The sequence below is a fragment of the Gymnoscopelus microlampas genome (assembly GCF_963454915.1).
Source record: "Gymnoscopelus microlampas genome assembly, chromosome: 21".
Lineage (NCBI taxonomy): Eukaryota > Metazoa > Chordata > Actinopteri > Myctophiformes > Myctophidae > Gymnoscopelus > Gymnoscopelus microlampas.
Genome location: NC_139958.1, coordinates 10,720,084 through 10,748,065, shown reverse-complemented (window position 1 = coordinate 10,748,065; position 27,982 = coordinate 10,720,084). Strand labels below are relative to the sequence as shown.

Here is a 27,982-nt window from a genome sequence, read left to right as displayed (position 1 = left end):
TTGGGGGCGGTAATGAACCCCAAAGCTGCTTTGCCAACCGAACCGAAGAATAAAACGTAAAGAAGCTGAAGAAGAAACGAAACGACGACGTCACGTCAGATGTCAACAACAGACACATCTCTGGTGTGTAGTGTGTGTGTGTGTGTGTAGTTGTGTGTTAATTGCAATGTTAAAACAATGTATTAGTGTCTTTATCTAGCAGTATGTGTAACAACAAGTAGCTTAGCATCAGGTCCAGTGTACTGGTAGTGGTTCACTGCTAAACACACATAATAACCCATGCTAGTAGAATGCTAACTGTTTGCATGCTACCATTAGCGTCCCATGCTAGCAGATTATAACAGGCGATAACGTTGTTGTACTTGTTATTCTGTAATATATAACGCACTGCAGTACTCGTAACGAGATGTAACTAATAAGTAGCGTTGTTGTACTGTATGTAATGTGCACTGCAGTACTTTGTAACGTGATGTAACCAAAAAGTAACGGAATGTACTAGCTGTAGAATACAACTCTCGTAGACGTATTTATGATTCTGACGTTTTCAATCTACGAGAGTTGTAGGGTTCACCCCCCATGGAGACATGGACTTTCTGCACTATGCCCCTCAGATACTCCAAACACGTACAAATTGAAAATAAAGGTGCTTACCCCAAAGCCCCAAATGTTAACTGTCTCTACGTGGTAGTAGTTTAATGTAATAATCCATATCTTTCAATAAAGAAGTGTTTTAATGCCGTCTGTGGCCGATTCTGTCCGAAGTTCCCAATGGGCGGTAGTGACGGGGCGCATCCGGTGAAACCCGGAATTACACTAAATGTAAACAGAAAAAACGAGGGTGAATAAATGGCGTTCGACCACAGACGGCATTAAACACTACTTTATTGAAAGATATGGATTATTACATTAAACTACTACCGCGTAGAAGTAGTTAACATTTGGGGCGTTGGGGTAAGCACCTTTATTTTCAATTTGTACATGTTTGGAGTATCTGAGGGGCATGGTGCAGAAAGTCCCTGTCTCCATGGGGCGTGAACCCTACAACTCTAGTGGATTGAAAACGTCAGAATCATAAATACGTGTACGAGGGTTGTATACTACAGCTAGGAATGTATTGTAATATGCACTGCAGTACTTGTAACGTCATGTAACTCAGTGGTTCTCAACCTGTGGGGTCGGGACCCCCAGGGGGTCCCATATGATTCTTTGGGGATCCCCAGATGACAATGAAGTGAGAATTTAATTTCAATACCTAATAAAAAAAGAGAAAAAGACCATTACTGCATCAAAAGTAATAAACAAATTACTATAAAAACTGGTCAAACATTGGTCAAATTGTCAAATAATATAAGAAAGAGACAACATTTGTGAAAATAGCCAATCTACAAGCTCACAACACCTCGCAATGCAAGCTTGTAGTGAGCTTTTTGAGATTTTCAAAGATTTTCACAGATGTGAGATTGCTATTTTCACAATATTTATCTGTGGAACCGTCAACACAAAAGGTGTTAAATGTAGGTGTAAGTCACAGTACTCGCGCAACAGCTCATTGTGACTTTGCTACAAAAGGCGATAATGATGAAATTATTAGGGTTGCAAACTTGCAACCATCGACTATATTCCTAGCAAGTATTCTGTCGATTACTTTTTCGATGAATCGAACACTCGATTAATTTGTAAAAAAAAATCATATATTAACAAATTCACTACATTGATTATAGTCTGACTAACCCCCTAAGACTAGTTTTATACTTAGTCGTAGAAAAGGCTCATAGAACAATTGTCTCCTGTCTTGGAGGAAAAAAATAGCAGATCTACACTTTTGTAGGTTTTAATGGGTCAAAAGAAAAAAATGTGGAAAGAAAACCTCAAAATCTATAAAATTTGTATTAAAAGCGATTATCGATTATGTTTTATGATCGATTCCTTTTAACGGTTCCTATAGGGGGTTCCGCTTCCAAATAGACCCTTACAGATATGTAACTCTGAGAGTGTACAAATGGAACCAAACAGACCCGTGGTCCTTGAAATTAAAACGTTTGAGAACCACCAGTATTGTAATTGTATTAGCAGAAGTGAAGTCCACATGGCATCTCTGACAGTGTGATAAAAACGGTTCCGGGTTCCTCAATGTTGGATCTGGTTCCTCCGGTTTTCCGGATCCCACAACCCTATGTTAGACCCACTGTGATCTCTCTCTCTTCAGAGATATGGCTTCGTTTGGTTGGAAGAGGAAAGTTGGCGAGAAGGTGTCCAAGTCCACGGTGCTGCTGTTTGAATCCGAGGCGGAGAAGAAGACCACGACTAAGAAGAAGGCCGTTGGCGATGCTGCTCCTGAATTTGACTATGACGATGAAGAGGCGGACTGGCTCCAGGCGACGAAACGACGTCGGGAGACGCTGCTAGAAGACTGCACGGCTAAGAGCAAGAGACTGAAGGAGGAGGGGGCCTTCCTGGCCCAGCAAGACAGGTGAGAATGGACCACTTGAACCCTAACCTCGCGTCACCAAGTCTGGTATTCGTTCTAAAACTAGCCGTGTGACAACCAGTTGTGATTTGATTGAACATGAATCTAGGTTTTTCATCAGGCCTAGTCAGTCACCATCAAAAAATGCCCAAAAGAGGTCACTGTTGCTCAGAGCACAGTTTGTAACGGCCACTGTATTTTTCCACTAACACAGGAGCTAGATTTACATGCTGAGGAGGGATGTTTCCAAAGATAATGCAGTGTTGGTAGCGCTGATGTTACATTAGGTAGTTAAGGATAGCAGACAGTGCTGAAGGGCAGGGGCGGATTAACCCTTAGCGGTGCCCGGTGCTACGACCCGTTTCGGTGCCCTCTCCCCCCGGGACCGTTTTGTTAGCGGGGGAGGGGGGGGGGGGGGGTCGGCTCCTTCAGCAGCCACTCCTTTAGCGCTCCTTCAGCAGCCGCTGATCCGACGGCCTTAGACTTACATTAATGAAATTCAAGTTTATTTTATTTTTTTATTTTTTATTTAACCTTTATTTAACCAGAGAAATCACATTGAGACTAGTGTCTCTTTTACAAGTGTGCACTGGCCAAGAGAAGAGGCAAATAAAATGTTACACAGCTCTGCCAGTAACGACAATACAGGACATAACAAAACAAAGACAAACATGACATCCATAATACCAAAGACCTACTACCAATAGCACCAAATACAGACTATTAAAAGGCTAAATACCAACAATACATCATAAAACTAATAAACTAATATAAGACTAAGATCACAGCATTTGCTACTCGTCAAAGCAGGAGCAATGGCTGGAGAGTGTGCCCATGGCAATCCTCTTAAAAGACACTAGGGGGATCAGTGAAGCCAATTTTAATCTGGTCTGTAGATCGTTCCACGACCAGGTCCCAAAAAACGCAAGGGATTTTTTCCCTGCCTCAGATTTAATTGTGGGTACGACATAGCGCATCCAGGCATTTGATCTGAGGTTGAGCGAATTTTGGACAAAAAGTTAAATATTTAATAGAAATATATATAAAACTTATGTGAAAGAAAATATGGGCAGTTACTTCCTTGGCCTACTGGCAGTGTGCACATTAAATCTTGCACTGATCAGTTCAGACAGACTCACAGACCCATTTCTAGACAGCTCGCCTCCTAGTAGAGCCACACGGTAATAATTACTCATACCGGACCTTACATTTAGTCAGGTGCCACATGTCTGTATTAGATTTACAATGTATTAGATAAAAAAAAAAAAGACTTACAATGTAAACAATACAGAACACCATGTTCAATAAAGTAAATAGATTTGGGACAGGAAATATTAGCCTGTTCTTGGATATTTATCCCGTTACAATTGATCTTTTCTTTTTTTGGCCAAAATCGCAATCAGTTTGTGAAGACCCTAGTCTTGTGGACACAGAATTGTAGCCCACATTAACCCATTAAGACTGATAAAAAAAAGGAATCTTCTAAATCCTAACAGTTTTCTGAAAAAACGTATGTTGGTACAGTGGTGTGTTCAAAACCTTTTCATGTCAAGGACCCTGAAAATTATGTATTTTTTATATGTAAGTCTAAGGCGTTTTGTTCCAGGGACCCCCCAGAAGCAAAGATTTGAGTTACAAATGTTGGCTCTAAAAATACATATACTCAAAGAGTTGCACAAATATTCAAGATTTTACAAAAATAGCAGATCTACAAGCTCATAGCGCGGCACTCGGTGCCGCGCTATGAGCTTGTATATCTGCTATTTTTTGAATAGCCAAAGAAATCTGAAAATGACACTGAAGATGCGTTCCCGGTCTCAAAGGGTTAACTGACTGTAATTGTGTTTGTGAGGAAGGAGTAAGTGGATTCTGCTGCGGAAATGATGTCTTTTCTGGTGCAGAATGGCTGCCAAGGGATTTGAAATGATCTGGTCTGGACGAGGCCTTTTCCCTCTCCTCTCTAACCACATTGACCCCTATGACATTTTGCTGTTACTACACTTTAGATGCTCCCGATGTAGCCTAATTGAAGATAACCCTCATGACCCCCCCATGTCTGTCAACTGATTTCTAACTTGAGTCATTCCTCTTGGTTATGTGGGTCTTATGGTGGGAAGGAGGTCCCTCCTTCATCTCTCTCTCAGCTAGGGGGGTCCTTGGCCTGAACCCCTGGTCCAAGGAATCAGATTACTAACTTCAAGTCCATAGCTGTGTCCGAAATCACTCACTCATTCACTACTCCCTATATAGGGACATTTTATCCTGTGTAGGAGACTATAATTATAAGGAAGTGAACTCCTCAATGAAATTGAAAAACACTTTTCGGACACTACACGGGTCACCGTTAATGATGTCATTGCTGTCACACAATAAAAATATACCGGATCAACGTTGGCATTTTTCTTTCGACACAATGCATGATGGTTTGTAGGTTTTGTGATAGTGACCATCGGATTCAGCCTACTTTTGCGTTACGGAATGAAATCCGATCACTATTCATTCAGACAGCACAAAAAAATTAAGTTATCACAAATGATGCAGGGAGCCCTGGGCTGTTTCTGAACTTGGGCTGCCCAAGTTTTAGCCTAGTAAGCTGAAGTTAGGCTTGCTGCTGTGTACAGCATGCGCAAGGTATTGTTTTGTTTTATTTATTCGCATAATGAAAACAGTTCATAGGGCAACAATTATTAAGAGAGATGGTGAGAAAGCAAACAGGTACGCAGTCGCATCCTCAATCGCAGTTATTTGTACGACAATAAATCTGTCATGATCTACTAAAGTTGATCATGACAGCCCTAGTTTGACACTGCATCAGGATATCCGTCTTCATAAACATGGAGTGGACATGATGACACGCATGTTGACTTTCAGAATCTAGGACAGTAGGTAGTCCATCATCAGTCAATATTGACTATAGAGGAGTTTCCAGGTACTGTAGGATGAGTCAGTTAAGTGTTTCCATATAATCACATCACTAAAGTGCTCAGTGGGACAGTATGCCCCAGCATAACCTCGGCCCGCGTCACGTCCCGCTTAGGGCTGTCACGATTACAAATTTAAGTTGACGAATGACGATTAATTGTCATTCAAATAATTGCGATAAACTTATTTAATTGTGTGTCTGGCGTTGATTGAACATTGGAACATATGAAGCCTTTTAGGCTTCGTAATCAAACATTGCACAGGGCATATATGACAAATAACTGAAATATACAAAGAAATTATTGACATATTTAATAAAAGCAGAAATAGCTTATCTACAAGCTTACAACGCGTCACTTAAGTTTGTGACGCGCTGTAAGCTTGTAGATCTGCTATTTCTGCATTGTTTTAATATTTGAAAATGTGAACATTTTTAAACATGCAAACCATTATGCAAAAATAATTGCAGTATTATGGCTGCAGCTATCGAATAACTTTGTCGTGATTATTATTCCATCGATGCCCAAATATGGATAATAATGTATAATAATACGTGTGTGTGTGTGTGTGTGTGTGTGTTATCCATAGACACTGGGAGGCCGTTAAGAAGTGGGACGAGGCCATTCAGCTGACTCCTGACAACGCCTCACTGTATGAGATGAAGTCTCAGGTACATTCTCTACGCTAACGCCTTTTATTCCATCTGTCTGTTCCACTGTAATCTCTCAAGAACAGATTCTGCACTGCATTGGAATCTGTCCTGAAGGTTCGTCAGAACGTGTACACACTGTGTGGGAGTGGGCGTGCCTTCAGATCAGGAAGCAGGCCGCGCTTTACCCAATCAAATGTAGTGGGCGGGATTCACGTGTCCGTCGATCATTCCCTACTGGAAACTAACCGAAACTAATTTAACAATAGCGTCCGCGGAGCAGACAAAACCACGGAAAGATATTCACATTTGAACTTACTCTTTCATCATAGAAACAAGTGGGCTTATAACCAAAACGATCCATGTTCTCTGGGAGAAGTGGTGTTAGTGTTCTGTGTAGAAATATTGTTAGTGGGAATGAAAACGTAGTCGCACCACCCGGAAGTGGAGCGGTGAAGGCAGACTTAACCCTGGTTTCCTTGCGCACATGTGCTGCGTTGTCATTGTCCCAGAGTTAACTGACATAGTCACAAACAGCAGAGGTCGCTGTTTTTCCTTTGCAGTTAGCTCTGTGTTCCCAGATTGGTTCCACTGGAACAGTTGATCAATGACTCTCGAACCCTTTTCATTTAAACTACCCCCAGTTTGATATGCATTAGACCACAGACCCCCATTTGATACCCCAATCTACACTGGAAAAGTGTCAGTGTTAAAGCTGCACTATGTAACCTTCCTCTTCTACCCCGGATTTTTTTTACCATTGAGCTAATAGAGCCTGCCTGCTTGCTCAGGGGATGAATAGGCTCTATGCACAGCAGCCATATTGGAAAGAAATTGGGCCTCTTCTTACTTCCTTCACAGGTGTTACCAATGATACTAATGAAGGCTCTGTTCCATTCTTGTCAGGGTGCTGATATTGTGCATGTTGGCTCACTAGAAACACTCCATTTTGGTTCCCAAATGGCCCCTTATGGTGGGTGTGTAAATCTGAGAGTGTACAAATGGAACCAAATGAACCCGTAAGGGTCCATTTGGTTCCATTTGTACACTCTCAGAGTAATGGGGGTCCTTGAAAATAAGACAACCACTATGCCACACTAAATGGAACAGAGCCTTAATTAGTATCATTGGTAACACCTGTGAAGGAAGTAAGGAAGGGGCCCAATTCATTCCCAATATGGCTGCTGTGCATAGAGCCTATTGAATCTTGACCATCAGGTCAAAATCCATGTGGGTTCCTGTGTCTAGGTGAGACATGACCCGATCTAAATGTGTCGATAGAAGAGCAGGGAGACTAAATACAACCACCCCAATTGTATAAGTTATATTGTATTAACTCTACCATACAGACTGGACAAAATTACAGCTTATTGATTAAAGAAAAGGTTATGTAGTGCCGCTCTAATTTAACTCTGAGAGTGTATAAATGGAACCAAATGGATTTGTAAGGGTCCATTTGGTTCCATTTGTACACTCTCACAGAACCTGACATTGAAAAACAATGCATTATATCATATTTCTGCACATTTATACACATTTTTGCACATTTGTTTCCTTTTTTTGGAGGATTATTTTGTGGTGCATTTTTAAGTCTTTAATTGACTGCGATAGCGGGGAGAGAGAGAGTAAAGGAATGACATTCAGAGAAAATAGTCCTGGCCAAACCGGTAATCAAACCGGGGACTCACTGATCTGGGCATTGCACCCATGTTGTGCCCTAACCATTTGGCTATCGGGGCGCACCATCTGTGGGCGGTGCATGGTTCTCTTCATGTCCTCTATTAACCCATTAAGATCTGAGGCCGATTCTACAAATGTCATCTAAATCCTAAAGTATAAAACAATGGTTACAGTGGTTATACGGATGCGTTCCCGGTTTTAACGGGTTAAAGTGCAGATCTGGGACAATGTGTCAGGTTTTATTTATGTGCAGGATGTTCGTTGGAAAGCATCACCAGCGTAGAGATGACTCACTTGTGGCAACTTGTTTTTGAGAGAATGTTTGCAAGCTGGATATTTCAGAGATGTTCTCTGTGGTTATATCCAGTTAAGAACAGACGTAGGACTTCAGTCATTTCACGAGGGAACCAGCAGAGAGAGAGAGCGTGTGTGTGTGTGTGCGCGTGCGTGCGTGCGTGTGTGACGGTACTGCTTTTTCTTAGGAACCCAAAATGTAGTGAACGTTGTACCTCATTTATGTGTCTCTCGTGAATTACTGTACGTTTCCGTTGCCCTCAGGATCACCTTTTCCAAACAACTAGAATCTCTGCTCATCAGCTGTGCATCTCAGTAGAGTGACTTATTGTCTGCTGGCGAAGTGATACGAAATCTACCTGTAAATAACTCGATAAATGTGCAGATTTTCATGAAACCTTTTTTTTTTATACACTTTTTTTGGGGGGGGGGGGGGGGGGCTTTTATGCCTTTATAGATGGGACAGTAGACTAACAGGAAATGGTAAAATTCCCATCAATGAAAAAAAGAAATGAAGAAGTAGTGAAAATAGCAGATCTATAAGCTCACAATGTGGCGCGAAGTGACGCGTTGGGAGCTCATTTGTGAATCCCTCGCATTCTGGAAGTTTTGTGTCACCCTATTTAACGTTCTTTTTACACACCTACGGAGGCGGACAGGTGCATCTGAGTAATGACCTCGAAGAGCAGAACAAAGAGGAGTCCCGCACACTGTCTTCACTCAAGGTCCGAGTGACCGAAACGTTGTATCCCTATCATTAACATTTTTTGCAAGTGAAGACAGTGTGCGGGACTCCTCTTTGTTCTGCTCTTCAAGTGTCACCCTAGGGTGACACTTGAAGAGCAGAACAAAGAGAAGTGCTTCTTCACAGGGTCCTCTCAGACCTTTGAGAGTTCCTATGGTCACCACAACACTCTTATGGCTGAGCTGACACTGGGGTATGCTTTTAACCACCTGAACCCTAGCAACCCCTCCCTGTTCTGGGCATGTCATAATAGATAGATTCGCCGGACGAAAAATGGCAGATCAAGCTTGTAGATTGGTTATTTTCGACAAAAAGAGGGGTGTGTAGGGCGGAAAAATAGGAGGGGACCATGTATAAACCCCTGTGGGACCCCTGTCAACGCAGTATGTAGGGTTTAAGTGGATATGTTATATAGAATGTTGGCACAGTGATGGTACCTTGGAAATACTCTGGGTACAAGTGGATGTAAAAAAAATTACATCATTTTGTAATCCTGTAACTGGGATTTCTAGAGAAAGAGTGTGTGTGTGTGACGTCCTGCTTTTTCTTAGGGACCAAAATGTAGTGAACGTTGTGCCATGTTTATCTGTCTCTCATGAATTACTCTACGTTCCTGTTGTAAAACAAAATTACATAATTTTATGATCCTGTAACTGGGATTTGTAGATAAACTACATACCGCAAGAAGCCAAATTCTTCCCTGATCCTCATCGTCTTGTCTAGCTGCCTAGTATCTAATTTCTATTTATCCCATTCTGTATCTGTAGCACGATGGCATTTCCCCGTATTGCCTTAACCTTTCATGTCACATTCTGGCAGCGTTTTGTCTTCACGTTATCCATTAAAGGACATTTGAGAAGGAAGTCATTACGGGAACCGGCCCAAGGAAAATGAATGAATGCCTACTGTACTCTCTTCTGAGCATTCGGGAATTTCTTGTCATGACTCATGAATTAAAATCCTGATGACATATTACACACAAACATAAACCCAGAACCAACCATTTGTAAGCTATCCGCTTCTTAATTTCCTCTATGCCCATTAGCCCATTAAACCATTTTGGGCGGGAACCCCTTTTTGTAACTATACCTTTCAGGACGGGAACCCCTTTTGGGGTTCCTGTTGCTATGTACATTATATAGCAACATAATGTTTTTGTAATTTTTTAATACATATTTGAAGTTTTTCAGAAAAAAGTTTATCGGCCTCAAGTCTAAATGAGTTCAGACCTGAGGCCGATTCTACTAAAGTTTCTACAGTTTTCTGAAAAACGTACGTTGCTACATCAGTAGTGCTCAAACCTTTACTGTGTATGTATTTGGCCGTGGACCCCCATTTCAAAATATTTTGTAAATGGTAAATAGCGCTTTTAGCCAAAGTATAAAATAATGCATTTTTAGCTAAAATCTAAAATGACACAGATGCTATCCCAGGTTTTAATGTGTTAGATTATGTCCCAATGTGTTTGATCACACGCTGCAGTCAACAGTGTCTATTTGGTGTAATCGAAACATATTGTTCCGATTGCTCCAGACTCTGTGTTGGAAAGCTTTTGACATGGAAGCGGGAGCAGCCTGATAACTAACGGGTGAACCTCATCAGAGCTGCTGGCCACAGGGCCAAACCATTAGGACGGCCATCCTGACATTCATCTTGTTTACCCATGTTCAAGGGCTTCTGGAGGAACTGAACTCCTTCATTATTTGTTAGTCATTTCAGCTTCGCATGCAAGGGGGGAAGGGGACAGTCCCTTTACTAAAAATATGGGGGATTTCTTGTTTGTATCATGACGATCGATTCGTTGATAAATAAAAAGAAAGTCTTTTGCACACCGACAGACGCGTAGGAGAAGACCAAACGACGGCACTGATATGTCTGCACTGATAAACTGATAAACCACAAAGAAACAAACCTTAACACTTTTACACAGTAAAATCCTCTTTCTTTCATACTCAGAAGAGTGTACAAATGGAACCAAATTGGTGGTGTGTAATGGAAGTTTTTAGCTGTTACTTAATAAGATTCAGAGTTCAGGAAGATGGATGCAGGACTCATGTTTTTAGGCATCAATCCATTCTTTATTTGTAGTCATCATCATGTTACAGAGCAGCAGCATGCCTGCTGCCCAGGTCTCTCCCTTTACAAGTGTGTCCTAGCTCTTTTATACCTTCTTGCAGAAGTCCACACAACCAGCTGGTCAACCTTCTCAGCACACCCATAATCGGCACTTTACCAATTGAATAGATTCATGTGAAATCAGCTGTTGATGGTCAGTTCCCATATATAGGCTTATGAACAAAATGGGTTACACTCTGCCTAGGATACTGCAAATAGTTTGGTGTGTCAACAGCTGCTGTGAGGGAGCTAGGCTCCACGGGAATCACCTGTCTGTCAGAGCCCAAGACATCATACTACTGCAGAGAGTATAGGCTACTACTTCAACTTATACTTTGTGCATTAAATGAATCCATACCCTAATGATGGTTATGTGAATTTTGGCCACCACAGGTGCTATGGACAGTACAGCAACCTGCCTACCAATGATGTCATTGGTTGGCAGGTTTCTAATTTGACCACAACCCTCCTCTCTGAGTTGACATGAAATGATGCCGTCTAGTAGTGAACATTATCGAGGATCAACCTTGTAATGAACATTAGTGAGGATCAAATATATCACCAAAACAATTACTTATTTTCTTTTTCTTTTTGTCGCCGGTCATCAAATTATTCGCTTAGGAATGCGACAAAAACTAAGAAATCTTTTTTTTGCAGCACTTCCTACTTTACATGCCCAAAATATCTGTGTGTGTCATCAAATCAAATCTGTCACTGAGTGAAGTAAAGCAGTGGTTCTCAAACTTTTTCATGTCAAGGACCCCCTAATTGACACTTATTACCCCGCGGACCCCCATTTGAAAAGATAAGCCAGGGACCCCAATAAGAGAAGGTTTTTACGGCTCTCTAACAGTGATTCTCAACCATTTTAATTTCAAGGACCCCCAGTTTGACATGTATTAGGCTACGGACCCCCATTTAATGGCATTTATACCTCTGGGACCCCAATTCACATTGTAAAACCAATGTTGATTTAACTCTGAGAGTGTATAAATGGAACCAAATGGACCCTGGTTCCATTTGTACACTCTCTGAGTTACAGACCCATAAGGGTCCATTTGGTTCCTGTCCATCATTTAGCTGGGGACCCCCTAGAACCCCCTCAAGTACCCCGGGGGGTCCCCGGACCCCACTTTGAGAACCAATGAAGTAAAGGATTTAAAGACTTGGTCTTGTTTCTAACTCTGCAGCTCTCACATAGCCCTGGTCAGCAGTGTGGAGACAAATCGGGGCATTTGTTGTGTCCTGACTATCAAGGCCTGGACCACACACCCACATATTACCCATGGCTCAAGATGCTGCTCTTGGCCTAAGATTGTCCCACCAATGATGCAAGGGGTCCTGCTTCATTACCCTCAAGGGGTTTATTTTGTAAAAAAAAAATTATATATAAATTATATATAAATTATATAATATTGGCTCGCTGTACTACGCTGTAAGCAACTTTACACAGTTGCTTATGAAACAACGTCGATAACGACAGAAAGTATGGAATTAAAAGTTATTTTATTAATAGCGTAGAAGATTCTGAAAAAAGAAGAAAAAAAAGTCTAGATTAAAAAGTCTGAGATTAAAACTTCATCCATAGCGAAATAATCCGTGATATAAGAGTGATCTGTAGTAAAAAAGAAAAGAAAGAGAAGAGTGATCTGTTAAGCTGGCAGGAATAAAAACCACAAAATGTCTTAATTAACCAATCAGAATTGAGTATTCAAAAAGCATGTATCTGTGTAATAATCAGTGCTCTCATTCTGGTAACCTGGATTCATGTCCTGGACGTGAAGTGTGGTTTATTGGAGTCCCTGTCCCTGACACAGCTCATGTTTTTGATACCGTACTTATATACTACTGTACATATTGCTTCAGCTGCTTGCCCCCAGAGCCCCTACTTGCATAAATGTCTTTGTGTCTGGAGCAGGGGTCTTCAACAAGGGGTCCGTGACCCCTAGGGGGTCCTCAGAGTTACATTAACCACTTGAACCCTAGCATCCCTATTCTGAGGGGAACTTTAGCCGAAAATAGCAGATCTACAAGCTCACAACGCCTCGCAGCGCAAGACGTTGTGAGCTTGTAGTTCTGCTATTTTTTGGCAAAGAGGTCTGGGTGTAGAGGGAAAAAAGAGCAGACCAAGTACAGAGTGAAAAGTCAAGTTTACTTAGTATTGAGGGTTTAAGTGGTTAAATGTCTGAAAATCCACATTAACATGAATCCAACATACACTGTCAAAACAGGTCTATGAAGCTATCTATGAAATCTATGGAGAAAAAAAAACATATTTTATACAATATATAATGGGGGTCCCTGATTCATCTCTCTCAGCCAAGGGGTCCTTGGCCTGGAAAACGTCAAAGACCCCTGGTTTAGAGGCAAGAAATACAGCCCTAATCATATGGTTTATAAATGTGGTGATTGAGCACCATTGAGTGATCAAAATTAATTCCATAATAACTATGTCTTAACCTACAGGTATTGACAATACTCCAGGAAGTGTTCCCGGCTGTGAAGGCCGCGGAAATGGCGGTGAAGTGTCGGCCCATGTGGTGGGAAGGCTGGCAGACGCTGGGCCGGGCCCAGGTCAACATGGGAGAGGTAGACATGGTGAGTATGGATGGATGCTGCCACCTAGATAGAGACCCTGCCTATAGTTTCAGTCATATTAGAGGAGGACACATTATAGTGCACACCTTAGGGCGACCATAGCTAAGTCTTTTGTCCACTGTGTCTGTCACCAGGAAACAGTAAAATCTCCGATACAAATTATGTCACATTATGTCAGAGATTGATGAACATAATAAACAGCCAAATCTGTGTTGAAATCAGCGCTCCAGCAGCAGTGTGTATACAGTGAGCAGGGTCGTCTGCGAGTATAAAACACGTTCGTCCTCGACAAACTTTCTTCGGTTCGGGAAGCCCTTCACAAACCGAGTAAAAAGTTTGCCGTTGTTTAGTAGTGTGTTGCAGCCTCTAACCGGCGTACTACTACTAGCTCACAACGCGTCACATTGCGGCACGTTGTGAGCTTGTAGATCTGCTATTTTGGCTTATTTTTTAGGACTTTCGCCTTACAACGGCATACCCAAAAATAGTGCCACCAGGTTGAAAAGAGCGCTCAGTTAGGATGGGTAAATACAGAGGATGAATTTCAGGTATTATGCAAGTACACTGCAAAAAAGAAAACTACTACAACAACTAAAAGGGCACACAATTATCACAATTATCATTATTGCCTAATGATGTTTACAAAATGTTTGCGATAGTTATCGTCGATGCCTGCTTTTAATGGCGGGTTATATCAGTCAGTGAAGGACTCGGATTTGACTCGTCGCCAGCCTGCTGCCTCTGAAGTGCCTCTTTTATAAAAGCACACCCAAGCAGCCTTAGGCATGGAAAGATTGCTTAAAGTGCCCCGGAACACGCCTGAACGTGTGGATGTATGAAAATTGCTGATCGTAAGCTTCACCGCTCACCCATTTAGAGGAGAGCAAACAGGGCTGAACTCAGGAGCCCTGTGGCTAATGGCACTGCCAGCAGATCCCACATGTCCCGGAGCTGACGAGCCTGTCAGGGGGCCTACCTGTGACAACAATGGGAAGTGTTGAAAGTTACTTGAGCTAAAGCTTAGCCAAATATAGACACACCTCCATATATAACCCAATAAGACCTGAGGCCGATTATACAAATGTCTTCTAAATCCTTCTTCTTCTTTCTATATCAGTGGCTCTCAAGCTTTTTCATGTTCCAGGGACCACAGAAGCAGAAAGATTTGAGTTAAAAACTTTCGCTTAAAAAATGTATGTATTCATAGATTTACACGAGTTTTCATGGTTTAAAAAAAAATGCAGATCTACAAGTTTGTGATGCGCTATGAGCTTGTATATCTGCTATTTTTTAATAGCCAAAGTATAAAACGACACAGACGCTTTACCGGTTTTAAGGGGATAATGAAGCTATTGGAGGGGGGAAATTCTATTTTTAGTTGGACATGTTCTGTCGAGTTTCAAGAGTTTGTGTGCAACAACACGTTTGAGTAGCACCTATTTGTACAAAGTAGAGACACTGAGATTCCGGGCCAATTATGTTTTTTTTTCTTTTACAAGTCTGTTTTTTGTCTGTCTCGCGTTCCCTCCTCCCTCTATCTCACTTTGTGCAAAAGGGGGAAGTAGCTAAATAAAACGGCCGAAATTCACACAGCTTGTTATGTTGTTTTTAGAGAACACAAGTGCATGCATTTCAGAAGAGGATGCTTGAATCTGTCAACATGTGGACTCTGTCTCCATAAATACGAAGCCCTTTTCTACCAATGTTATTTGAGAAACTCACTCACTTGTGAAGAGAAACATGTTTGTCAAAGACATGTCAGTTGTCCCATCAGGCTTTTGTACACTCATACTACCAGTTGGATAGACCAGTGTCACATTATGCATTAAGTTCAATGCAATGTTGTGATGTGAGGTGTCTATTTAAAGGTTTATAGGGTGGGTGACCTTTTCCAGCACAACATCACTTAGCCATTTTCCAAGGCTGGCAAGATCACTCAGTGCCACAGCAGTGTTAATTTTGTTGACTAAGACTAAGACTAAAAGACTAAGATTTTGATATTTAGTCGACTAGACTAAGACTAAACAATTTCAGATGACCAAAATAGGACTAAAACTAAGTGGTGTGTTATTCAAAAGACTAAGACTAAAGGTCGTGACGGACGGGAAGCGGTCCACGCGGGCGTTACCGCTCGGATCAGGGGTGGTCGCACCGCGATCATTGTTGTTTTGCCGCGGTGCGGTGAAAAGAAAAGCTCACCACAATCCAGCTCTTGCCGCCCGCGTGCGCGCGTGCACAAACGAGCACGCGCACGAGAATTTCACGGGAACGCGCCCGCCTGCCTCACCGCCCCTCAACTTCTCCGCGCGCCCCAAATAATCGCCCGCCTCTCATTGAAAATTACATAGGCGCGTCGGCCGCTTTCCGTCTGAAATGACCCTGAGACTAAATCAGAATTTGCTATCAAAATTAACACTGGTATTTAGGTACCATGCAGTGTTAATTTAGTTGACTAAGACTACAAATATCTTGATATTTAGTCGACTAAGACTAAACAATTTCAGAAGACTAAAATAGGACTAAAACTAAATGATGTGTTATTCAAAAGGCTAAGACTAAATCAGAATTTGCTGTCAAAATTAACACTGTGCCACAGTGAAAATGACTTATATAGCAGTGGTTCTCAAACTTTTTCATGTCAAGAACCCCCAAATTGACACTTATTACCCCACGGACCCCCATTTGAAAATATAAGCCAGGGACCCCAATAAGAGAAGGGTTTTACGGCTCTCTAGCAGTGATTCTCAACCATTTTAATTTCAAGGACCCCCAGTTTAACATGCATTAGGCTACGGACCCCCATTTAATGGCATTTATACCTCTGGGACCCCAATTCATATTGTAACATCAATGTTAATTTAACTCTGAGAGTGTACAAATGGAACCAAATGGACCCGTTAGGGTCCATTTGGTTCCATTTGTACACTCTCAGAGTTACAGACCCATAAGGGTCCATTTGGTTCCTATCCATCATTTAGCTGGGGACCCCTGTCCCCGGACCCCACTTTGAGAACCAATGTTATATCGGTTGCTAAAGTAGAATAATCTGAGCAGTGAGCATAGAATAAGTCAATTTAATAATATAACGCAAAAAAAGATTGATGACAATAAGACACCTCATCCACATTGCACTGCTATTCTGTAAAGAAAATTATAAAAATAATTATCCAAGCATGGGTGGGCAACCTTTTCGGGCACAAGCCCTTCAACCAGCCCTCCTGGTAGATCTTTAAGCCATGGTTGCCCACCCCCTGGGCAACCAAAAAGAGGGGGGGGGGGAAAGACAAAGAAAAAAGGATGGAATATAACTGTTCTCTCTGTTAAAGGAGAAATCCGGTCATTTTAAGTGTTATGTTTGATGTGTGTCAAATCACTTACCAACGTATAAATGAAAATCGCGTAACTCCACAGAGCCCCCTATCGACCCCCACCGTTGTCATTATAGGAGGATATAGGATAGCCCAAATTCGCCTATTTTAACCAATGCAAAGTCTGTTTTTTTGCTTCTAGTACTCATTGTTGAGTCCCATGATAATGTAACAGGCGCTAAAACTCCCGACAAGCTAACGGCTAATAACAGAACGAGCTAATGCTGGTTGCTGGTTTCTCTCCCGACCTGGCAACCTGGGGCTGCCATGCAGAGAGATAAGCAGCCCCAGCGTTAGCTCGTTTGTTATTAGCCGTTAGCTTGTCGGGAGTTTTAGCGCCTGTTACATTATCATGGGACTCAACAATGAGTACTAGAAGCAAAAAAACAGACTTTGCATTGGTTAAAATAGGCGAATTTGGGCTATCCTATATCCTCCTATAATGACAACGGTGGGGGTCGATAGGGGGCTCTGTGGAGTTACGCGATTTTCATTTATACGTTGGTAAGTGATTTGACACACATCAAACATAACACTTAAAATGACCGGATTTCTCCTTTAAAGCCATTGGGACCTAGGGCTTAATGGAGAGTTGGAGGCAATATGTCCAGAGCTCTAGTTTCCTTCATTAAATGCTTCTTTGTTTGATGCGTGATACTCCCTTAGCCTCGCCTTAACCCATTCAAACCCAGAACGCATCTGTGTAACCACTTTAACCATTATTTTTATACTTTGCGCTACGAGCTTTTAGATCTGCTATTTTTGAAAATGTGTGCAAATATTTCAATATACGGTATATATATTTTAAAGGAAACATTTTTTACTCAAATCTTTGCTTCTGGGGGTCCCTATTACAAAATATTTTGATGGGGGTCGGGGGCCAAATACATATAATTTTGGGGGTCCTTGACATGAAAAGGTTTGAGAACCACTGATATGGAAACATACGTTTTTCAGAAAACTGTTAGGATTTAGGAGACATTTGTAGAATTCCCAGAAGCAAAGATTTGAGTTTAAAAAAATATATATATATATTCAAAGATTTGCACATTTTCACGATAAAAAAATAAAATAGCAGTTCTACAAGCTCGTATGAGCTTTGTATATCTGCTATATTTTATTAGCCAAAGTATAAAATAATGGTTAAAGTCGTTACACAGATGGTGTTCCCGGTCTTAATGGGTTAACCACAAACTGGCTAGAAGGCTTTTCTCCCATGGTTAGCATCTGATGGTTTCCCAGTCTGACGACAGGCTAGCAGGGCGCAAAGTTAAACATTCCTTATAAGCACTTAGATCCTATATAGTTCGTTGACCGGGTCTGTACTTGGTCCCCTTCTTTTTTTTTTACCGTGACACTTTTAATAAGATACATTCAGGTTAATATCTAAGAATAACAAATCCATATGAATCCGTAAATTGTCCCACTAATTGATTCCATGTCTACTGTGCACACTCACTTAATCTTTATTGATGTGCTTCTACGTCCGTTTTAAAAATGAAGTCACTCAAGTAAGAAATATACTTGAGAATTGTCGGTCATCTATATCAGTGGTTCTCAAACTTTTTCATGTCAAGGACCCCCAAATTGACACTTATTACCCCACGGACCCCCATTTGAAAATATAAGCCAGGGACCCCCAATAAGAGAAGTTTTTTACGGCTCTCTAGCAGTGATTCTCAACCATTTTAATTTTCAACGACCCCCAGTTTAACATGCATTAGGCTACGGACCCCCATTTAATGGCATTTATACCTCTGGGACCCCAATTCATATTGTAAAATCAATGTTAATTTATTTTACAGACCCATTAGGGTCCATTTGGTTCCTATCCATCATTTAGCTGGGGACCCCCTGGAACCCCCTCAAGTACCCCTGGGGGTCCCCGGACCCCACTTTGAGAACCAATGATCTATATTGTATAGCTTTTATCTCCTTTCATTCTTACTCTAGGATAGTGGCCAGTACTTACACCATAGTATTTTTACTTGAAGAGTAAACACTTTCCAAAACATTTCTTACATTTAAAAAAATGGCAATAATAGCACAACTCGTTGTGAGCATGTTTGTTTATTATTTGCACACAAAATGAAGTATACAGACGGTATACAGAAAGTTACGAAAGGTGTTTTGTGCAGGAGGCTTATACGAAGACCTCCCCTCAAAAAAGAGAAAAATAAATAAAATCACATCCTATCAAAAATCTTAAAGTAAATAGGACACAGTCATGAAAAAAGAAAGTCATACACAATAAAGAACAACAATATTAAAAGCATGTAGATCTGCTATTTTCACTGTTTAACACCATAGTGTGATGAAGAAAAAAATAGAGCTTAAATGGTTAAATATTACACCATTAACTCATTCACTGCCTGAATTATTTCTGGCCGCGTTTGCCCACTGCCAAGATTTTTCATTGAAAAAAAAAAAGTACTCAGCCGAGATACAGAATGTTTACGTTTTAAGTTAACAAGGAAGTGGATGGGAGTCTAGATCTTCGAAAAATCATATCTCCTTGGTCTTTGGGTCAAATAAAAAAAAAAAAAAAAAAAAGTTTTTTTTTTTTTTTTTTTCAAAAGTCGTTTTAGTCGTTCTAGGCAGGCATGACTTATGGGACAGAAGTCGTTTTAGTCGTTCTAGGCAGGGAATGAGTTAATAGGTACTGTATATCTCTTATCATTCTCCATCAGTGGTGTTTCAGGAACTTGTTAGTCATCATGAATATCATTTGGAGGTACATTAGGTTAATCATTTCACTCACTGCTCAGGAATGACTTGCAGTATGTTCCCGTTAACTGTTCAGAAGGGGAGATTTGTACCTCTTCTCTGTCGGTAGATAATGCCGAAATCGACCTGCAAATGCCCAGGCAGCTGAGTGAGAGGTCGGCTCCGTAATGAAATAGTAAATCTACTTGATTTTCAGTGCAGTGGGAGGATATTTACATTGTCCCGCCAAGGAATTATGGCTGTTCTCTTGTTTGGTTTTAATCTCCTGTCTGCGTCAACAACGAATGCACGCGCACGCCACACACACACACACACACACACACACACACACACACACACACACACACACACACACACACACACACACACACACACACACACACACACACAGAGGGAAACACATTCTTTTATTCAAGAGTGATTGAATACTTTATTAGCAGTTTGCCAAAAAAAAAAGCACAGGAAAGTACAGTTCAATACAAGGTCTGCTAAGAGGATTTTAAACCCAAGAAAGCCTATGGCTTGTTTCCATTGGGGTCCTTCCTTTGTACTCAATTCATCGAAAGTCCTAAAATAAAAAGGTTAATCCATTCCTCTGTAAACTGGCCCAATTCATACTGGTCCCATCATCATAGAGAGTGAGATCAAACACAACCTTTATGAATTGGTCCGGAATGTGGAACTCTTACGTCCCTACAGTACTTGACCCGCTCAGGTGACTTATTAATGCTCAAGGTCCCTCGTGCTCAGACAGAGCTGGGTAAGTCAGCTAAGATGGAACGCCCGCTTGGGCTTGGGCAGGGGAGATGTTGCGCTTTGAGCTTCAGGCAGTACCTCTTGATAACTACAGTACAGTAGTGTTCGTAGCCTGTGAAACAAATGTGACGCAAGCTTCTTCCATCCGGTGGAGTCAGGTTATTCCTACAGTAATTGAACACAGAATCCAAAATGTCTCAATGGAAGAGTAGGGAGGCCACCTCCAAGCACTGCAGATGTGTTAGTTATTAAATTGATACAATATACTGTAGTAATATATTGTGTTAACATATTCTACCGTACAGATAGGTTAAAATAACTGTTTTATTCACACACAAAAACGTGTCAACAACAAACTGTTACTTTTGAACCCAAGGCCGGTATGTGTGCTTTCAGCACCGAGAGTTAGAACCAACTGTTTTTGATATGTTGCTATTATTCCTTGTATTCTTTTTTATTTTGTGGTGTTCTTATGCATTTTTTTTGCTATGTTAACTAATATTTATTATAATTATTATTACTATTATTGGTGCTGCAGTGTGATGAACTATAGCAAATGGATTTTGCTCTTATCTACCTGTACACAAGATGTAACAATAATCAAACATTGAACCTTGTTGTAGAAAAGGCTCTGTTAATTCGCCCATAATTGGCTATTGAACGCCATGGCAACCTCAGCCTATACTAGGCCTCATTTGCAGTGTTGCCAGATTCTGTGAGATAAACAAGCAACCAGGTCTAGGAAAACCAGCCCCAAAGAAGCGACTATGGGCCATATGAGCAATTTAACATATACATCAGCTATTTGAAAATAGCAGATCTCAGAGCTCACTGGGATCTGCTATTTTCTGCTATAGCTCAGAGCTCACAACGCGTCGCGATGCAACGCGTTGTGAGCTTGTAGATCATCTATTTTCAAATAAAATCTTGCGGGGAAATTATAATAAGCAGATCTGGCAACCCTGCTCATTTGGTGAATTCCCTACACCTGCCAAAGTCTACACAGCTGCCATTTGATTTGAGTCAGTCTCCATACTCACTCTCCAGTCGTTCGATGCACCATCATTCCCCATAGATTCACCACCTCACCAGGAATCTCTCCCCTCTTCCACTGTCCTACGATAGTCCTTCCACTTGCTGTGCGTAGATGCACATTATGTAAGTTTATGTTTTCGGTTAACTCATTAAGACCTGAGGCCGATTATGAAAAATGTATGTTGCTATATCAGTGATTCTCCAGACGTTTTCATGTTAAGGACTCCCAAAATGATATGTATTTGGCTGCGGACCCCCATCTCAAAATATTTTGTAATGGGGATCCCCAGAAGCATCACTCAAGATTTGAGTAGAAAAATAATTGCTTTAAAAATATATATTCAAAGATTTGCGCATCTTTTCAAGGTTTTTCAAAAATAAGGTTTTTCAAAAATACATCTAAAAGCTCATGAGCTTGTAGGTCTGCTATTTTTGAATAGCTAAAGTATAAAATAATGGTTAAAGTGATTACACAGATGCTTTCCCGGTTTTACCTCTTTGTTGCCAGGTGAATTTATACTTTGGTTGTATTGAAGTAATAAGTGTATACAGGGTATCTGCATGTTTCTAAAGTGACAATGTAATGACTTAAGATCTTTTTAATGCCAAATTGTCAAATATTACGTAAGAAAGAGGCAACCATTGTGAAAATGGCCGATCTACAAGCTCACAACGGCGCTGAGAGCTTGTAGATCGGCTATTTTCACTATTTATTTGTGGAACAGAGTCTACTGACAGGTGAGCAGCTGTGACAACACAAAGACGTGTGTGGGGAGGAAAAAAGGGGAAAATAGCACAACAACAAAAAGAACCTTGTGCTGTCCCTTGGCAGGCGGTGAGGTCCTTCCAGGTGGCGGTGCACCTGTGCCCGTCGGAGCGCGCCCTGTGGCAGGACGACCTGGCGTGGGCACAGCGGCTGCAGCGGCAGCACCGCGACGCCCAGGACAAGAGGCGGCGCGAGGAGGAGGCCCACAAGCAGGTGCTCAACGCCCCCGAGCTGGAGCGGGACTACGACGACTTCGAGTCGGACGAGGTGCTGGAAGCCTGCGCGGCCGTGGCCGAGCGGCAGAGGCGCTACGAGGAGATGATGGAGAGACCCACCACCGTGGTCCTGGACGCCGACGGGAACGTCAGGGAGGAAGACGACGGAGCCGCGGACGGAGACGGGGCCTCCGTCTCCACGCAGCACATGGTCAAAGCACGAGGACCGTAAAAGGCTTTTACGGTCCTCGTACACTGTAAAATACTCGATACTTATTTAACTAGTGTACAAACGGAACCAAATGGACCCCTTGATAAGGTTCCATTTGGACCCCTTTTGGTCCCCGAATCCAACGTTGAGAGACCCGGTGCTGTGAGCTTGTCTCAGAGGAAGTTTTTATGAACATTGATGGCAGCGTGAGATTATTCGTCAGTTTCTTGAAAAATAACGTCATGTAAACCCCTATATACAATATAGTAGCCCCCCAGGGCTTTTTTTCAGTTGTCTTAGCTGAAAATAGCCGTTCTGGAAGCTCACAGTGTGTCGCAACGTGACACGCTGTGGCCCACGCAAAAAGAAAGAAATGAGCTGATCTGCAACGCGTTTGTGAGTTTTTCAATTGTAGTTTGGCAATTTTTTGGTGTTTTGACCTAAGCAGTAACCCTATCCACAGTGATGCCCACCGTGCCCTAGGAAACTTGTGGATACTGTAGCTTTTCCAGAAGGATTGGGTAGATGTAATTTGATGTAACTATATGCTCATATAGATGTACTAATAGATGTACTACTAGAATCCTGTCTTTATTTTGTCTATTAGCACTCTAAATGAAATTCAGTCTCCGCTTCACCCAGCTTATGTCTGTTCAGACGGGTTATGGTGAAACCGATGATGGCAAACCGATGACCTTCTGATTACCAGACTGCCTCTCTACCCACTCGGCCCCTAAAAACGCTTCGAGTCAACGGAAAAAGCCCCTGTTTTACCTTTAAGGCTAAAAATCCATTTAGCATTTGTCCCCCATATACTGTAGGGAACATATCAGATATTAAACTGAGGCGGTCATCCTATTTTTAACTGAATTAGCCGCCTTGCTTCTTCAGATTATGTAGTTAGTGGTGGTTTAGTTTTTTGGGAAAATTGTACTTTTGTCAAGGCTTCAACATCACAGGGGACTGCCTTTTGATTAAAAAAAGCCCTGCAGTCTCCCTTTTTGCCACGTAATTCCAGTGGATTTGTGTTTTATAGTAATACCACTAGAGCATTTTTTGAACAATGTCAGTAGAATGAAGTAAAACACCCATCATAATCCAGTAACTGTCCCGATCATGAGTAATCTTGAATAGAGATAGGGTAGAGAGGCCGTCTGGTAATCAGAAGGTCATGGTTCTCCTAGCCTGCCTGGTTCTATCCCCTAAAGTGCTCGTCATGACCATCTGAGCAGCCATCAGCTAGGTGAAGCTGAAGCTGAATTTCCCCTGCAGGGTTAATATGGTCTGCAAAACATGAAGATAAATAACACAAAATCTGATAAGAACAGATGCTACACTTGATCTTATATTCGCTGAAGAGCTGTGCAGCGTCCATGTTGTGTTAGTGTGTGTAACTGTAGGAATGTGAAGCTCAAAGCTCAGCAGTACATCACTGTATAAAATATATAATGTGTCATTTCTTTTTTCTTTGGGCTTCCCTCAAGTGTTTTTTAGTTTCCCATATTTATCTTCATAAGATGTCACATCATGACACATGCCTAATTTGTGTGGGAACCCCATGGGATTATCAAATATCCCTTAAACACTTTCATCCTGACGTCCCTATTTTGGGCTCGTCATTGTCATTATATGCAAAAAGTTAAAAAGAGGAAAAACATTTTCAAGAATAACAAGTTCTACAACCACACAACGTGTCGCTCTGCCACGTTATATAACGTTAGCCTCTTCTGGAGTCACGTTTGGAGGAACAGTTCTTACTGCAGTGTCCTGAAGTGAAACATGACCCACCCTTAGATTTGACCATTGTGATCTACAACACAAACATGTTGGAGCACATCTAGTGGCTAATTTGTCAAATGCCGTTGTTGGAAAAAGCCTAAACGCCAAATGTGCTCCCTTCAACAATAACAGTTGGTGTGTTGCGCAAGAACCGGTATGCTCTGTAAAGCTAGTTTTGTGCGCAGCATTACTGTCTGGAACGTGTATTTGCAATAAGTTAACCACCCTATTTTGGGCTGGACGTTCGTCAAAAATAGCTGATTTGCAAACTCAACATGTTGACTAGTTGTGAGCTGATGCGTAGCACCATACAACTGTCAGGAGTATGTTTCTTTTTTTTCAGTGTTGAGTGAGAGTTTGCAAATGTTTATTGTTTATCTTCTCCCACCTTTGTCTTGGCCCCGTCAGTCCTCCATCATTAGTCATGATGATCATACCCACTATAATAATCTCATTCCATCCAACCAATCAGAGTGTACTATCTCACCTTCACATCATTCTGCTAGTCACACTCACTGCTATTTCAACTCTGCTTTTAGTTTCTTTTTGCCAGTGTCGTCTGTGTGTTTCTCTGCTCACCAGACTGACTTCAGTGGTTCTGTTACAACAGCCACGTTAGTTTATTACACTTTACCATTGCTGATTCTCTGCCTGGACTTAAGTTTCTTTTACCCAACGATTTGTTTTTTACTACCAGGGTCTTTTCTGTTTGTGTTTACATTCTTGGACTTTGTGGTTGAGAACGATCACATCTTTGATCGCAGTTTGGAATGTTGTGATCACCTGTGTTTCAATGTTTAGAATTTCATGTGTTGTTTAATTGGCTATAAACTTAACTGTTAATTCTACATTAAAGCCTTGTTAAAAGTACCTTTCTGAGTCTGTCTACTTTTGAGCCCTAATCCAGTACCCAATGATGACATTTAAAACTGTACCCTAATTGGCAGGACAATATTACCTGAGCTAGTTGAGGTGACTGCCGAATGGAGGCAAACTGCAGTGGAAGATAATGTGATGGTTACTGTTTTCTATGTTGACATTCTGAATTTAGTAGCCTAACTAGCCTCCAGTTTTGATTTCACTCACTGAAGTCTCCTTCGGTTGTCCATGGTGTTCCATTGCTCGGTTGCACATTAATAATCAACTTGTTGCAATTACGAAAATTAGCTTTCATCAGTTTTACTGAGCTGCAGCTGAGTGGGTAGAGGAAGTTGAATCTGAAGGTCATCGGCTTGCCCAGTCTTATGTGTCGACTTGTCCTTGAGCAAGAAATGTAACCCCTATAGACAGGTTTCCTGTTAGTAAACATGAGAGGATATGACCGCGCAGAGGAGGGGGAAGCCTATAGAGGGCGCCATTACCCGCAGCAGCTCTGGTCAAATGTCCATTCATAAAAGAAATGATCTTCACCGGGTTTAATGAAAGTAGATTAAATTATGCAGTTTGTAATACCTTGTTTACTCAATAAAAATGATTTGTGGGAAGTTGGATCTGTTTGTATATAATAGCAGCATTATGCCTATTATGCCTATAATAGCAGAATTATGGCTATCTAACTCCCGAACACAACAACAGAGTGAACGGCGCAACAATTCGTTTCCCCAGAGCATGCGCAGATTGCGCATTCTGCTCTGTGATGACGTCGCGCGGAAACCCGTCTATACAGCTCCACCCTGTGTGCTCATCAGAGCCATCTGAACAGCCAGCTGCTGGGAGAAAAAGTAAGTTATTTCCTTCCCCATCTCAAAATATTTTGTTCCAGGGACCCCCCAGAAGCAAAGGTTTGAATTACAAATGTTCGCTTTAAAAACTATATATATATTCAAAGATTTGCACAAATTTACAGCCAAAGTACAAAATATGGTTAAAGTGGTTAAAATGATTGTGGAGCTATATTAACTAATTTAGCTGGGGACCCCCCCATCTGAGCAGCCAGCTGCTGGGAGAAAAACTAAGTTATTTTCCTTCCCCTGCCTTTCCCTTAACCACTTGTTCTTTAATAGAAAGATGAGAGAAACTTGTTTTTACAAGTACATGCCATGCATACACTTGTATAAGTGCACTTTAATCATTAACGTTCTTACAAATCACTATATTCCCTTGTAATGTAGGCCTATTATTACGTCTGTGTAAATAGAAGTACGATCTGGCTTTGACCACAGTACAGTCCGGCTTTCTTCTGCTCGCTCTACATTCTTAAGATGTCACGTAAACATTAATCAGCGGTCCATTATTTTGTCACAGTGGAAATCCTGTTCTAATTGGAAAATGTCCCTCATTAAAAAACAGAGCAAATGACCAGAAATGTTCTCTTTTTTTCCCCCACCTCTGTCCTTTCCATAGATACAATTGTATTGTAAAAAAAATATGTAAAATGTTTGAGGGGTGTTCCCTCCACAAGTAATGGGTTTATACTAGAGTATGTGTATGTTGTATATGATGGTTTCCATAGCAACCTGCAGAAAACTACATAGAAACATAATCTTGCACGAGAGTTCCCCCGGCTCAACATAAGGAATAAGTGTCATCCAGTGGTGGTACAAGTACTTAAGTAAAAGTATCAGTACTGCAATGTAGAAATACAAGTAAAAGTCCGGAATTAAAAATGTACTTGAATAAAAGTACAAAGGTATTGGCATCAACATGTACTTAAAGAAAGTCAGTACCCGTTATGCAGAATGTCCTATTTTTACAGGTTTCAAATGTATAAGAATCTTTTCTTCTCTTCAAGCTCACAATGCATTGTGAGCTTGAAGAAATGTATATAGGGCTGAAGTGGTTACTTGAGTAAATGTACTAAGTTACCTTACACCACCGGTGTCATCTGAACCTCTGTAGGGATTAGGGAACAAGACAAACTATTAAAACAACGTATAACCCTGCCTGCAAGAACCATTGAATCTGTTTAGCGTTATCCTTAAGTAAGATGAGTGAATATTATTCACTCCTAGATACTTATACGGTATCTGCCTCATTTTGTTGATTTATTTCACTTAAACCATGCAGCTTATATGGAAATCATCTGCTGCTATTTAACATTCTCATCCCACTGCTATGTGAACCACGTAGCCTACTGTACTTTATGTGTACCCTGCTCCGACCTGTAGTAAATTATTTACATGACCTCAGTATATTAATTTAAATATGAAAAGTATGAACCATGTCTTCATGTATTTTTTGCACTTGTGTCATTATTTACTTCTCGTCAGGTGATCCTGTCATTTATATTCTCATCTTTTTTTGTTAATTTTCCTGAAAAATTGTTCCCAGCACTCTTTTACTGCGTTGGACATATTAATGCTGTCAAATAGGTTTAGCTGATTAATGGTGATCCGACTTTCATCCATTTATTACCACAGGTAATCAGTATTGATTTGAATCTCCTCCCTCGTGCCTGCTATAGGCTGATCCGATCAATATTCCATAACACACCCAAGCTATTCAGTTAAGCCTGATTTGTACTTGAAAATGGTGGATCTAGAAGCTCCTAGATGGCTTGTAGATCTTCTCTTTTTGTTGAGTGTTCAACTAAATATAAATCAGGCTTTAGTGCTTATTGCTGATAAGACCTAGCCTGGTAAACCCTGTTCAGCATGTGAAAATGCATGTTTATTTCTTGATTGATTTGCTATACATATTTAACTGAAAAATATGT

General features: G+C 41.2%; 1 protein-coding gene across 1 annotated transcript; it reads left to right on the top strand.

The window, feature by feature from the left end:
- The first annotated feature begins 70 nt into the window (after window positions 1-70).
- ttc33 (tetratricopeptide repeat domain 33) lies at window positions 71-25,197 on the top strand. The gene is made up of 5 exons (XM_084046038.1): window positions 71-123; window positions 2,207-2,470; window positions 5,978-6,059; window positions 13,339-13,470; window positions 22,189-25,197. The coding sequence occupies exons 2-5, from the start codon at window positions 2,211-2,213 to the stop codon at window positions 22,567-22,569; spliced, it is 855 nt and encodes a 284-aa protein (XP_083902164.1). The 5' UTR covers window positions 71-123; window positions 2,207-2,210; the 3' UTR covers window positions 22,570-25,197.
- The last annotated feature ends 2,785 nt before the right edge of the window (window positions 25,198-27,982 follow it).

What these genes read in the sequence shown, in the direction of transcription:
- ttc33 (XM_084046038.1), top strand. Translation starts at nt 2,211, where the DNA reads ATGGCTTCGTTTGGTTGGAAGAGGAAAGTTGGCGAGAAGGTGTCCAAG. An exon ending in TTCCTGGCCCAGCAAGACAG is followed by an intron (nt 2,471 to 5,977) that starts GTGAGAATGGAC and finishes TGTTATCCATAG; the next exon opens with ACACTGGGAGGCCGTTAAGA. An exon ending in TGTATGAGATGAAGTCTCAG is followed by an intron (nt 6,060 to 13,338) that starts GTACATTCTCTA and finishes CTTAACCTACAG; the next exon opens with GTATTGACAATACTCCAGGA.